The following is a 13140-nucleotide window of genomic DNA, read 5'->3' as shown; positions in this document are numbered from 1 at the left end:
GACAATTAATATTCTTGTTTTCTTACATGTGATGTGTATTTACGTCAGACAACGAATGTGGATGTATTGCGCCAGTTCATGAGCTGCTGCCAGCTGTGTTTAGCAACCAGCATCTACCTCTAACAGCAGCAGCAGGAATTCACTCCGATAGCAGCATTTAAGTGGTTAAACAGCAGCAATCAGTCTCTTTGAGTGATGTAGTGTCAGTGGGGCGCCTTTTTTCCACCAACTAGAAATCATAGGGTGCCAATGGATTTCCATGGCTGTCTAAGACCCAGTCACCATGTTTCTACCATGTTTTTTTTATAACCATGTTTGGTATCACTGTAATTATGCTGACCTGAGGAATCATACCGACAAGTTATTTTTACCTTGCGCCCAAGAAAATAAAAACAAAGCCCACAAAACAACAGCTTTTTTGTCATTTCATCCCACTTGGATTTACTAACTTTTACGGTAAAGTTAATGATGCTTAGTCAAAACTATAACCTTTCCCGTAATAAAAAAAAATGCCCTCACATGGCGGCCATGTTTATGGAAAATTAAAAAATTATATATTTTTTTTTCAAATTAGGCCAGTGTTTTACACATCCCTCATCTCTCTGCTTGATTTTTATTTCAGGGCCGCGAGGGCGAGATCCGTCATTTATTCCGCAATTTCGCCTTCCTTCACTGTAAGAAGCTGGTGGAGAATGGGGGAATGTTTGTCTGTAAAGCACGTTACCTTGTCCTGGCCGGGGGCTCCAAGGTAAGGTCCTTCAAATCTGCCGATTATTGTCTGATTTATTGTCTTGATTGGTAATTCTGCTTTTCTTCCTCCATAGCCCAGAGATGTGACCAACTTTACTATTGGAGGATTTGCTCCAATGAGCCCACGGATCAATAGCCCAGCTCACCCCAGTGGGGGAGGTAGGATGACTTAGTGCTAGTACGGTTCTGTAATTCTGCTCACATAGTATCAATAGTAATAATGTTTCACCACTTCTGACTTTATCCCAGGACAGAGAGGGAATATGGCCGGTGGAGGAGGACCAGGGAGAGGAAGAGGCCGCAGGGACAACGATCTGATTGGTCAGACTGTGCGCATTTCTCAAGGTCCCTATAAGGGTGCGTCATATCCTGCGTATATACAGCTACTAGTATGGCCTATATTATATATGTAATCATTGGATTGTCACCGCCATGTCTTTTCTTTCAGGTTACATTGGAGTTGTCAAAGATGCCACAGAATCCACGGCTCGCGTTGAACTTCATTCCACTTGTCAGACGATCTCTGTGGACAGACAGCGTCTCACCACTGTGTTAGTGATCGCCTGCCCTAATTGTTTCTTCCTTTCTAATATGGAGCCAACATTCACAGTCAGAGTATGGGTTGCAGTGTGTTTGTCTTCTGACCCGAGCTTGATAACCTCAAGGCTGTTGGGCTGGAATGAGGAGACCCGCATCAGTCTGTATTCAAACCACGAATGCCAGTCCTGTAAAACCTGCCTTAGTCTGAAGTATTCGCTCCTCAGTCTGCCATACATGTAGGATAGGTGAAGAACTAGTATTTAGCACTTAGCCTCAGCAGACTTTAAACATGCAAGCTCTTCTTTTGCAGTGCATGCATGTTTATCCAATAGGGAAGTCAGAAATTATCTCCAAGCGGAAAAAATCTTAAAATGCTGCTGTCAGGAGGCCACTATACACATCAAATCCCACAAGGACTAAACTAATGATTCTAGACAGATTTTATTTGGCATGGCAATGTAAAACCAAGTTGACTGTTACATAGGAACCAGAAATTAAGTGCTTAGTTTTCTTAGTGGAACGAATTTGTCTGATTAACCTCCGTCCTCTTCTTTACAGTGGTGCTCGTCGCCCAGGAGGAATGACATCCACTCATGCCAGGACACCTATTTATGGCTCCCAGACCCCAATGTACGCTACTGGTTCCAGGACGCCAATGTACGGTTCTCAGACGCCGGTTCATGAGGGTATGTTTGTCCCCTGACATTTTGGTACCACGTGGTTTATGCTGATAAATCGCTCCTCACTCCCTGATATCTTTAATAATAATAATAATCTTTATTTTTATATAGCGCTAACATATTCCGCAGCGCTTTTACAGTTTGCACACATTATCATCGTTGTCCCCGATGGGGCTCACAATCTAAATTCCCGATTTTAGTATGTTTTTTCTGTTCTGTTTTACAGGAAGTCGAACTCCTTACTATGGGTCTCAAACACCTGTCCATGATGGAAGCCGAACTCCAGCTCAAAGTGGGGCCTGGGATCCCAACAACCCAAATACCCCTTCAAGGTGCAATTTTGTTTTGTTTTTGTTTTAAGGAGCTAAAAACATGAAGAAATATGCCCGATCAGGTCGTGTGGACGTTAGAGGAAGGTGCTGCTCTATGAGCCAGAGCAGAAAACCACTCCAATACTTCAGACTTCATGGACTACCTTTTGCTTGCTGTAATCATTTTAGTAATATTGTTTATTCATTTATTGATTTTTGCAGGGCTGATGAAGAATATGAGTTTAGATATGATGATGAGCCATCTCCGTCTCCACAAGGCTACGGAGGGACGCCAAATCCACAAACCCCAGGGTACCCCGATGTACCATCTCCACAGGTCAATGCACCGTTCCATCCCCAGACACCGGGAACACCTGCAATGTGAGTCTTCAGTGCATTACTGCTAATCATTACATGGGATCATTCCCCTTACAGCCCACCTGTGATTACAGGCTATATAGGTAGTATACCTGAGTACTGTATTATGTAACGGCTTTTTAAAGGGGTTTGTATTAGGTTCTTGTCTTCAGGAGCGCACCATTCTCCAGCCACCCAACTTGCTGTTTGCTGAGGGACCGATGTGCTAATGGTGATTGACATATTGGACCAGAGGCATTGTCTGTGCGCTCATATGCTGCTAAAGGAGACCACTTCACCTCTGCAACTTCGGAGGAGCGCAGATGATCTGTAGCAGTTGCAAAATGCATAGCAAAACGCTTACAAGCACACACTCCTCCCTAGGAAACTGGCCACTGCTGACACACTACATAGGTGGCTGGTAACCTAGGTAACGAGTCGTGCGCAGTAGAATTAATAATCCCTCCAATATTGAGAACCGAGAGGATTTTATTTTTTTTTTGGGGGGGGGGGTAAATTGCAAACTTGTTTCTTGCAATTATACCCATTTAACAAGACTAGACGACCCCCTTAAGCTGTCACATTTATACAAGCTGGGTAAACTATGACATGAAAGATGTCGGTTCACATTTACCCTTTGGTGATTAATGCGGCAGGTAATTCTGACATAATTCTCCATCTTCCTCATGTCGTTTTTGACAGGTACAACACGGACCAGTTCTCGCCCTACACTGCTCCTTCTCCACAAGGCTCTTACCAGCCTAGCCCAAGTCCACAAAGTTACCATCAAGTGGCTCCAAGTCCTGTCGGTTATCAGAATACACACTCTCCAGCAAGTTACCATCCGACCCCGTCACCCATGGCTTACCAGGTAAGTGCCCCTCTTGCATTTAGTTAGTAGATGCTTTACTGACAAAAGAAATGTGACAATGTTTTGATTTCTTTTCATCCAGGCCAGTCCAAGCCCCAGCCCGATGGGTTACAGTCCAATGACCCCCGGGGCACCTTCTCCCGGTGGGTACAATCCCCATACACCGGGCTCATCTATAGAGCAGACCACTAGTGACTGGGTGACCACCGACATTCAAGTGAAAGTGCGAGATACCTTCCAGGACAATCAGGTCGTGGGACAAATGGGAATCATCCGCAGCGTCACTGTAAGTGTTATCCCGGGTGGCAATAATGCTCAGATATTGCGAAATTATACTCGTCCATATAATGCACGTTTCTTGTGTCGATCTGTTCTTCCGTAATTAGATTTTTTTTCTAGCCTCTAATATTATGTAATAACTCAGTAATTGGTGGGGTCTGACCTCTTGTAATCTACCTCTTCCTCAAAATTGTCTCTCTTATCAAGAACTAAGGGGTTTAGAATTTTTTAGTTTCCAGCTAATTGCCTAGATTACTGGCCACTTCTTCGGTGGTGACTGATGTCCAAGGCAAAGAGCGATGATGCAGAACATAAAGGCTCTGAAGCTGGACAGATTGATGTATTCAGCCTATGAGCTCCTGCAATGCTGCAGAGGTACAACTTACGACACGGTCCCCGACGTGCAAGGAATGTTGCACTCCTAAAGAACAAAGATGAGAAGGACCATATAACGGTTGTGCCTGGCACAGCTTTTGGTTTGTCTATATGGCACGGTCTGATACTGCAGCACATTCCCTTTTGTTCTGCCAGTTTTCTAGGTAGCCTACACATTATATAAATCTTTACTTTTAAATGTCTATTATCAGGTTGTCTTCTCTTCCTGCAGGGTGGACTGTGCTCGGTGCTGTTAAAAGACAGCGACAAAGTAATCAGTATCTCCGGAGACCACTTGGAAGCAGTCACACCCTCCAAAAATAATCGGGTAAGCAAAAATATTACCATCTGCAATCTGATATTGATGACCTATCTCACAGTTCGGTGATGAATATCATAGTCCTGGACAACCCCTCCATTATTTGAGTGCTACAATAAAGGGGCATCGACACTTATTTTCAAGCTGCAAGGACAGTCCATTTTATAGTTGGTGCATTGTTCTTCACCAGTCGCACAACTCCCAGTCATGTCTGACTCGCGTCCTTCTCGCTTTTTACAGGTAAAAGTCATTTTAGGAGAAGATCGTGAAGCGATGGGCATCCTCCTCAGTATAGACAATGAAGACGGCATCGTGCGGATGGATCTGGACGAGCAACTTAAGATCCTGAACCTCCATTTCTTGGGAAAGCTCGAGTCATGAAACCAGCCGTGATGCATCCTACACCAGGGCCTCCACTTTATTTGAACTAATAACCCTTCATACATGGAGCAGTGCTCAGATCACACGCTCGCTAGGGTATTTCTCGGAACACATCTGAAATTCAGAAATAATGCAGATTCCTTTTATTACCGTGAACTACAGTCAGGGCCCAAGTTACCGTGCCGATCCATGTTAAATCATAGCGTTTGCAGCAGTTGTCTTTCTTTCTTCTCTTTAAGCAAATTAATTTGCAGAATTGTTTTTATTTTTAATGTTTGCAGATAGTGATATTTTTTCTGGTGCAAGTTCCACTGTGTAATATTTATATGGTGCAGTCAATAAACCAGGAGAATGGCGTCCGTGTCATCATGATGCTACTGAAGGAGTGAGCTATCATTCGGTAAGCAGCAAGTCGTCATCTTGTCTGTTCAATCTGCACTGATGAGCCATAGCATTAACTCAGGATGTGTATGCGTATATGATGTTCTGCAGCGCAACTATGACCGGGCAACTCTGACCGCTGTAGCGTTTGGCTCATTCCTGGACAACCTCCTGTAAATATGTGTTTGACTGTTAAAATTTGGATCTCTTGAAGCTGCCTGTATTAATGATGAAGAAATTTCTCCTTCGTCTCATTGGGGGGACACAGAGACTGTGGGGACACAGAGACTGTGGGTGTGTGCTACTGCCGTCTGGAGGCCGACACTAAGTATACAAAAAAACAAGTTAGCTCCTCCTCCGCCGCATACACCCTCGCCCCTATAGCGGGCGGAAACCAGTTTTTTTGCTTAGTGTCTGATGGAGGCACACGCAGTCTGGGTCTCTCCAGACTTTTTTTTTTTTTTTAACATTTTCTTACTATGAAGAGGAGACAGGGGCGACGGAACCTATTGAAAGGGTCCGATCTCCCCCAAACATCAACGGGCGAGCACGCGCGAGTATCCCTCCGCGTATCCTTTCCCGCACCGAGGGACATCTCTGGGACTTTTCCCCAGACATCTATTTTTTCTTTTTTCTTTTTAAGAAGATATGACAGGGGCAACGCATCCTATTGAAAGGATCCGATTTCCCCAAACCATCAACGGGCGACCACGTGCGAGTGTCCCTCCACGTTCTCTCTCCCGTGACATGGGACATTATGCCAGACTTAGCCCTGTCCACCCCTAGGTAGCGAAACCATGGGCTTGCACAGAGGCACAAGACTAGTCTGTGTGGCCCCACGGCTACACCAACGCCAGGTGGCGGTACTGCGTGGTGGCGGACGGTCCCTCTCCTCGCCCAGCCAAGGCGGACGGAGCTAGTGTGCCTGCACCGTCCGAAGATATGGGTTACCTCAGGGTAAGCAGGGCTCCTGGGCAGCGGGAGGTTTTCCAGGCCAGGGCTGCGGCGTACTCTCCAGGGGCTGGAGCGGCTCCCCTCTCCTGCCTGCAGGCATCCTCGGCGCGGCAGGGGCAGCGGCGTGTTCCCCTTCTCCCTTGCCACGGCCCTCTGCAGTGGCCTGGCTGGGGAAGGAGCGCGCGTGGCTGAGTAGGCGCCGTTTAGAGCGCCAGTTCCGGGGCGAGGTAGGCCGCGGGGAAGAGGGCTCAAATTTAGCCCGCGGCTTCGGCCTAGGCCTAGGACGCAGGGGGAAGGCCCGCCCCCCAGCGTGACGTCAGATCCGGCGCCCGCCCCCGGATACTGGGCGGGTGCTGGATAAAATGGAGGCACCGGCGTCAGAATGGGGTAGGCCGCGGTCAGGAAGCATCGCAGCCTACCCAGGGAGAACAGCAGCTGGGAGCGAGAAGCGGCAGGAGCACGGGGAGACAGCAGGAGCTCGGGTAAGTGCGACCCCATCTTGGCCACACTAGGGCAGGTTGTCCTCCTCCTCATGCCCCTGGATGCCATATAGAGAAGAAAAAAAAAAAAAAAATAGAAAAAGGTTTTTTGTTTTTTTTTCTGGCCGTTTGTTCCGCAGTATGTCTGGAAAAGGGAAGAAACACACCTTCCTTTATACCGCATGCGTTTCCTGTGGGGCTGTGTTCACGCGAGCGCAGACTATTAAGATATGTGAGGCCTGTAGTTCCGAACGCGCCCAGGAGCCCTCCCCGCCAACGGAGCCCAGGGGGTCGGAGCCCCCGGAATGGGCGTTATCACTGTCTCGGTCTATGGCTTCACTTACGAAGGCGATCGAGACCCTTCAGGCCCCGGATAGGGGTAGAGACAACGGCTCTCCGGTTTGGGAAGGTTCATCCACCTCACATGAGCCGCCAGCCTGCAGGGGCCGTACCCTCTCTAAGGAGACGTACAGGGAAAGAACCCATATGGCGTTTCCGGGCCCCTCTGGTGCTTCGGCATCTGTGAGTGCGGCGTCTCGCTCTCCATCACCATTGTCTGAGAGCGAGCAGAGTTCGGATGAGGACAGGCAGGAAGCCTTGGATCTGGATATTCCCGGGTGTCGGGAGACAGTAGACAGTCTTATTGAGGCCGTCAATCAGACTCTTGGTATTGAGGAGGACGTCTCCCTGACCGCAGGGCATAAAATATCTTTTAAAAAGGCCAGGCGCCCACATAGGGTGTTTAGCACTCATCCAGAATTCGAGGACACGGTACAGTGGCACAGGGAAGGCCCAGACAAGCGTTTTTCAGGGCAGAAAACGCTAGAGACAAGGTACCCGTTTGCACCAGAGTTAGAATCATAGAATCATAGAATCGTAGAGTTGGAAGGGACCTCCTGGGCCATCTGGTCCAACCCCCTGCTCAAAGCAGGATTCGCTAAATCATCCCAGTCAGATGTCTGTCCAGCCTCTGTTTGAAGACTTCCATTGAAGGAGAACTCACCACTTCTCGTGGCAGCCTGTTCCACTCATTGATCACTCTAACTGTCAAAAAGTTTTTTCTAATATCTAATCTGTGTCTCTTCCCATTCAGTTTCATCCCATTGCTTCTAGTCTTTCCTTGTGCAAATGAGAATAAAGTTGATCCTTCTACAATGTGACAGCCCTTTAGATATTTGTAGACAGCTATTAAGTCTCCTCTCAGTCTTCTCTTTTGCAAACTAAACATTCCCAAATCCTGCAACCTTTCCTCATAAGACAGGGTTTGCAGACCGGTCACCATTCTGGTCGCTCTTTTCTGAACTTGCTCCAGTTTGTTGATGTCTTTTTTAAAATGTGGTGCCCAAAACTGGACACAATATTCCAGATGAGGTCTGACCAAAGAGGAGTAGAGGGAAATAATGACTTCACGTGATCTAGACTGTATGCTTCTGTTAATACATCCTAGAATTGCATTTGCCTTTTTTGCTGCTGCATCACACTGTTGACTCATATTCAGTCTGTGATCTATTAGTATACCCAAGTCTTTTTCACATGTGCTGTCACTTAGCCCTATTCCTCCCATTCTATATATGCTTTTTTCATTTTTATTGCCCAGATGTAGTACTTTGCATTTCTCCCTGTTAAAAACCATTCTGTTAGTTGCTGCCCACTTCTCCAGTTTATTTAAATCTTTTTGAATCCTCTCTCTCTCTTCTCTAGTATTAGCTATCCCTCCTAGCTTTGTGTCATCAGCAAATTTAATCAGTTTACCCTCAATTCCTTCATCTAAATCGTTGATAAAGATGTTGAACAATACAGGGCCCAGGACAGAGCCCTGTGGTACCCCACTTGAGACATTCTTCCAACTGGATGTGCAGCCATTTACGACCACTCTTTGGGTCCGATCACTAAGCCAGTTATGAATCCACCTAACAGTTGCCTTGTCCATTCCATACTTAGTCATTTTTTCAATAAGGATTGTATGAGAGACTTTGTCAAATGCTTTGCTGAAGTCAAGATATACTATATCTACAGCATTTCCTTGATCCACCCAATCAGTGATACCGTCATAGAAGGAAATTAAGTTAGTCTGACATGACTTATTAGTTAGAAACCCATGCTGACTCTGTTTAATCACTTCATTCTTATCCAGGTATTGACATACATGTTGTTTAATAATTTGTTCAAAGATCTTTCCTGGTATAGAAGTCAGACTCACCGGCCTATAGTTGCCTGGGTCCACCTTCTTCCCCTTTTTGAAGATAGGAACAACATTTGCTCTTCTCCAGTCTTCTGGCACTTCTCCTGTTCTCCAAGAATTTTCAAAGATTATGGAGAGGGGTTCAAAAATTTCTTCTGCTATCTCCTTCAGTACTCTGGGGTGTAATTCATCTGGACCTGGAGACTTGAATTCATTTAGGTTAGCTAAGTGTTTCCTCACTATCTTTCTGTTTATAGATATCCTGGATTCTTCTATTCCCTTAATAGGACAGTGAATAACAGTTGATGTTGCATTTCCTTTCTGAGAGAAAACAGATGCAAAATAGGAATTTAAAAGTTCAGCCTTCTCAACATCCTGTCTTACCATTTCATCATTTTCATCCTGTAAAAATCCTATAGCATCTTTGACTTTTCTTTTACTTTTGACATATCCCCAAAATCCTTTATTATTGCTTTTGACATCTCTTGCAAGCCTCAGTTCATTTTCAGCTTTAGATAATCTGATTTGTGCCCTGCAGGTTCTGCAGACAGCATTATATTCTTCTTTAGATATGCCTCCCTCTTTCCATTTTATAAACATTTTTTTCTTCCTTTTTAGCATGTGCTTAAGTTCTGTGTTCATCCATCCTGGTTTCCTTAAATGCTTCCTATTCTTCCCTCTTTTCGGAAAGTTCTGTAAAGAGTGGGCAGAATCTCCGATTGTGGATCCCCCAGTGTCACGCCTGGCTTCAAGATCGTTGTTGTCGGTGCCTAGTGGTTCTTCCATTAAGGACCCCACGGATCGGCTCATAGAGGGTCTAGCCCGCTCGGTGTATGAGGCATCGGGGTCAGCGCTTTTGCCTTCGTTCCCAGCAACATGGGTGGCCAAGGCCATGATGTCGTGGTCGGAGTCTTTGAACAAAGTCCTGCAGGACAGAGACTTGACAGTAGAGGTGTCTGAGATAGCAAATCAGATCTCGATGGCAGGAGACTATCTAATTAATGCATCCTTGGATGCGGCTAATTGCGCGGCGCTAGCCGCAGCAAACGCTATCGCCATTAGGAGAGCCTTGTGGCTAAGGCTATGGCGGGCCGATTCGATTTCTAAAAAGTCGTTAACATCTCTGCCTTATCAGGGTAATCGGCTTTTTGGAGAGAAGCTAGACAAGCTTATTTCAGATGCCACAGGGGGAAAGAGTAGCTTTCTCCCACAGCAGAAGAGCAGACCGCCCTTTCGTCAACCACAGGCGCGCTTTCGAGCATTTCGCGCCCCAGGATGGGCATCAGCGGCCGGTTCTACTGCCCCGGCTCGTCACAACCAAGACAGAGAGCGTCAGGTCACGTATAGAGCCAACCCGCTGGGGAGGATGCGGGGCCATCCACCCAGGTCAAGGGGAGCTAGGTCCCAAAGGCCCTCTACAAAATGACTTGAGGCATCAGGTACCCGAGGACAGCAGAGTAGGCGGTCATCTGCTCAGGTTCCGCCACGTCTGGGTCAAGGTGGCACACGACGCATGGGTGGTGGAATTGGTGTCATTCGGGTACAAAATAGAGTTTATCGGACACCCTCCAAGGAGATTTTTTCAATACCGTCTTCCCAAATTGCAATCCCGGGCAGAGGCATTGCTAGGGGCCATCAGGATTCTTCTGTACAACAGGGTCATTATCCCGGTACCAGAGGGCGAAGAGGCCCAGGGATTTTATTCCAACCTGTTCGCAGTCCCCAAGAAGGACGGAACAGTAAGACCGGTTTTGGACCTAAAGCTCCTAAACAGGTTCATCAAGGTCAGGCACTTTTGGATGGAATCCCTCCGGTCAGTGATATCGGCCATGGAGCAGGGAGAGTATTTGGCCTCAATCGATGTTCAGGATGCCTACCTGCACATCCCTATTTTTCCTCCGCATTAGAAGTTCCTTCGTTTTGCGATAAATGGCCGGCATTTCCAGTTTGTGGCTCTGCCGTTCGGGTTGGCCACGGCACCCAGGGTTTTCACGAAGGTGATGGCGGTCGTTATGGCCATTCTTCATTCTCGGGGCATAGTAGTGCTGCCATACTTGGACGACCTGTTAGTGAAAGGATCGTCTTTTCAGGCATGCGAGGAGAATGTCGGCATTACGCTGGATACCCTATCCCGCCTGGGATGGTTAGTCAATGGGAAGAAGTCATGTCTTACCCCGGCTCAGAGGATTCCATTCCTAGGGATGATTTTCGACACTTCGCAAGGGTTGGTAATTCTCCCTCAAAACAAGGCCCAGGCGCTCCGGCGGGGGGTTCGGAGTCTTCAGCGGCCAGGCCCTCACACGATTCGATTTGGGATGAGGGTGCTAGGGAGGATGGTAGCAGCAATAGGAGCAATCCTGTTTGCGCAGTTTCATCTTCGCCCCCTGCAGCATGCTCTTTTAGCAGCATGGGACAGGAGTCCTTTCTCCCTGGATCATCAGTGCAGGTTGTCCCTTCAGGTCCGGCGGGCACTACAATGGTGAACGCGCAACTCCTCTCTCCTTCAGGGGAAACCCTTTCCTCCAGATCAATGGCTGGTGGTTACAACCGACGCGAGTCTTATTGGTTGGGGAGCAGTGTTTCGTCATTACACAGCACAGGGGCAGTGGTCTCCCCAGGAGGCCCTTCTGCCAATCAACTTGTTGGAGATTCGAGCAGTGCGGTTGGCGTTGCAGCATTTTCAGCACTGGCTAGTGGGTCGCCCAGTCCGGGTCCAGTCAGACAACGCCACGGCAGTGGCGTATGTGAATCACCAGGGAGGCATGCGCAGCAGGGCAGCCATGCGCGAGATAGAACACGTACTCCGTTTGGCCGAGAGGCACCACTCAGTAATTTCAGCGGTCCATATACCAGGCGTGGAAAATTGGGCAGCAGATTTCCTGAGTCGGCAGGGGGTCGTGGCCGGAGAATGGTCCCTGCACCCCACCCCGAGGTTTTCCAGCAGATTTGCCAACGGTGGGGAACTCCGGACGTGGATCTGATGGCTTCCAGAGAGAACGCCAAGGTAGACAGGTTTGTTGCCCGGTCTCAGGACCCGCGAGCGATTGCAGCGGATGCGTTGGTTCTTCCGTTGAGCCAGTTTCGGCTCCCGTACCTGTTTCCCCCTCTGCCTCTTCTCCCGAGGGTAATCAGGAAGATCAAGAGGGAGAGGGTTCCGGCAATTCTGCTGGCCCCGTCGAGCCTGGTACGCGGATCTGGTACAGCTCCTCGCAGACGTGCCATGGCGTCTACCGGAACGGCCAGACTTGCTGTCCCAGGGGCCGATCTACCACCCGAACTTAGGGGCCCTGTGTTTGACGGCATGGCCGTTGAGTCCTGGGTCCTGACCCAGGCAGGGTTTGGGCGTGAGGTGGTAGCCACAATGATTAACGCCAGGAAGCCTGCCTCGGCGAGTATCTATCATGGTACTTGGAAGGTTTTCTTTCTCTGGTGTCGAGAGCACGGGGTTGCGCATTTGTCCTTCTCGGTTCCCAACATTCTGGCCTTTCTGCAGTCAGGCCTGGACGCAGGGTTGGCTCCGAGTTCCCTGAGGAGACAGATCTCGGCCTTGTCCTGTTCCAGCGAAAGATCGCTAGCATTATGCAGGTCAAAACTTTCATTCAGGGAGTCTCGCATGTAGTGCCCCCCTTTAGAGCTCCCTTAGATGCCTGGGACCTTAATCTGGTGCTGGGGGTCCTGCAGGAAGCTCCTTTTGAGCCATTGCAGGTCGGATTACCATACCTTACCAGGAAGGTCGTGTTTTTGGTAGCAATAACCTCTATTAGGCTGGTCTCGGAGCTGGCAGCCCTATCCTTTAGAGCACCGTTTCTGACCTTTTTTAAGGATAAGGTAGTCTTGAGACCACCTCCGCCGTTCCTGCCGAAGGTGGTGTCCTCGTTCCATAATGAGGACATCGTTTTGCCTTCATTTTGTCCAGCTCCAGTACACAGAGTTGAGAAGGCGCTTCACACGCTGGACCTGATGAGGGCCCTCAGGAGGTATGTGTCGAGGACAGCGCCTTTTCGCCAGACAGATTCGTTGTTTGTGATCCCTGAAGGGCGCAGGAAGGGGCTCGCAGCCTCACGGTCGACCATAGCCAGATGGATTCGCCTTACTATTCAAGAGGCTTACCGTATTAGAGGCACGCCGGTTCCACCTGGAATAAGGGCGCACTCGACTCGAGCAGTGGGCGCCTCTTGGGCGCTTCGGCATCAGGCTTCGGCAGAGCAGGTATGCAAGGCGGCAACGTGGTCAAGCCTGCACACGTTCTCTAAACATTACAACGTACATACGCAGGCTTCG

The 13140-nt window shown here is 48.4% G+C and overlaps 1 protein-coding gene across 2 annotated transcripts in view; it reads left to right on the top strand.

Moving 5' to 3' along the window:
- Window positions 1-5240, top strand: part of SUPT5H (SPT5 homolog, DSIF elongation factor subunit) — a 32960-nt gene extending 27720 nt beyond the window's left edge. For both annotated transcript variants that reach the window (XM_073549016.1, XM_073549014.1), the window contains 11 exons: window positions 623-748; window positions 825-909; window positions 1000-1107; window positions 1199-1301; window positions 1849-1976; window positions 2197-2302; window positions 2504-2662; window positions 3341-3509; window positions 3592-3795; window positions 4396-4491; window positions 4723-5240. In XM_073549016.1, the coding sequence (XP_073405117.1) occupies window positions 623-748; window positions 825-909; window positions 1000-1107; window positions 1199-1301; window positions 1849-1976; window positions 2197-2302; window positions 2504-2662; window positions 3341-3509; window positions 3592-3795; window positions 4396-4491; window positions 4723-4863 (1425 nt within the window). In that variant the 3' untranslated portion in view covers window positions 4864-5240. The remainder of the gene's footprint in view (window positions 1-622; window positions 749-824; window positions 910-999; window positions 1108-1198; window positions 1302-1848; window positions 1977-2196; window positions 2303-2503; window positions 2663-3340; window positions 3510-3591; window positions 3796-4395; window positions 4492-4722) is intronic.
- Window positions 5241-13140: the final 7900 nt, after the last annotated feature.

This window comes from Dendrobates tinctorius, unplaced genomic scaffold, assembly GCF_039654945.1.
Source record: "Dendrobates tinctorius isolate UK_male_01 unplaced genomic scaffold, ASM3965494v1 ptg000158l, whole genome shotgun sequence".
Lineage (NCBI taxonomy): Eukaryota > Metazoa > Chordata > Amphibia > Anura > Dendrobatidae > Dendrobates > Dendrobates tinctorius.
The sequence above is the reverse complement of the archived record's forward strand: the minus strand, read 5'-3'. Positions and strand labels throughout refer to the sequence as shown.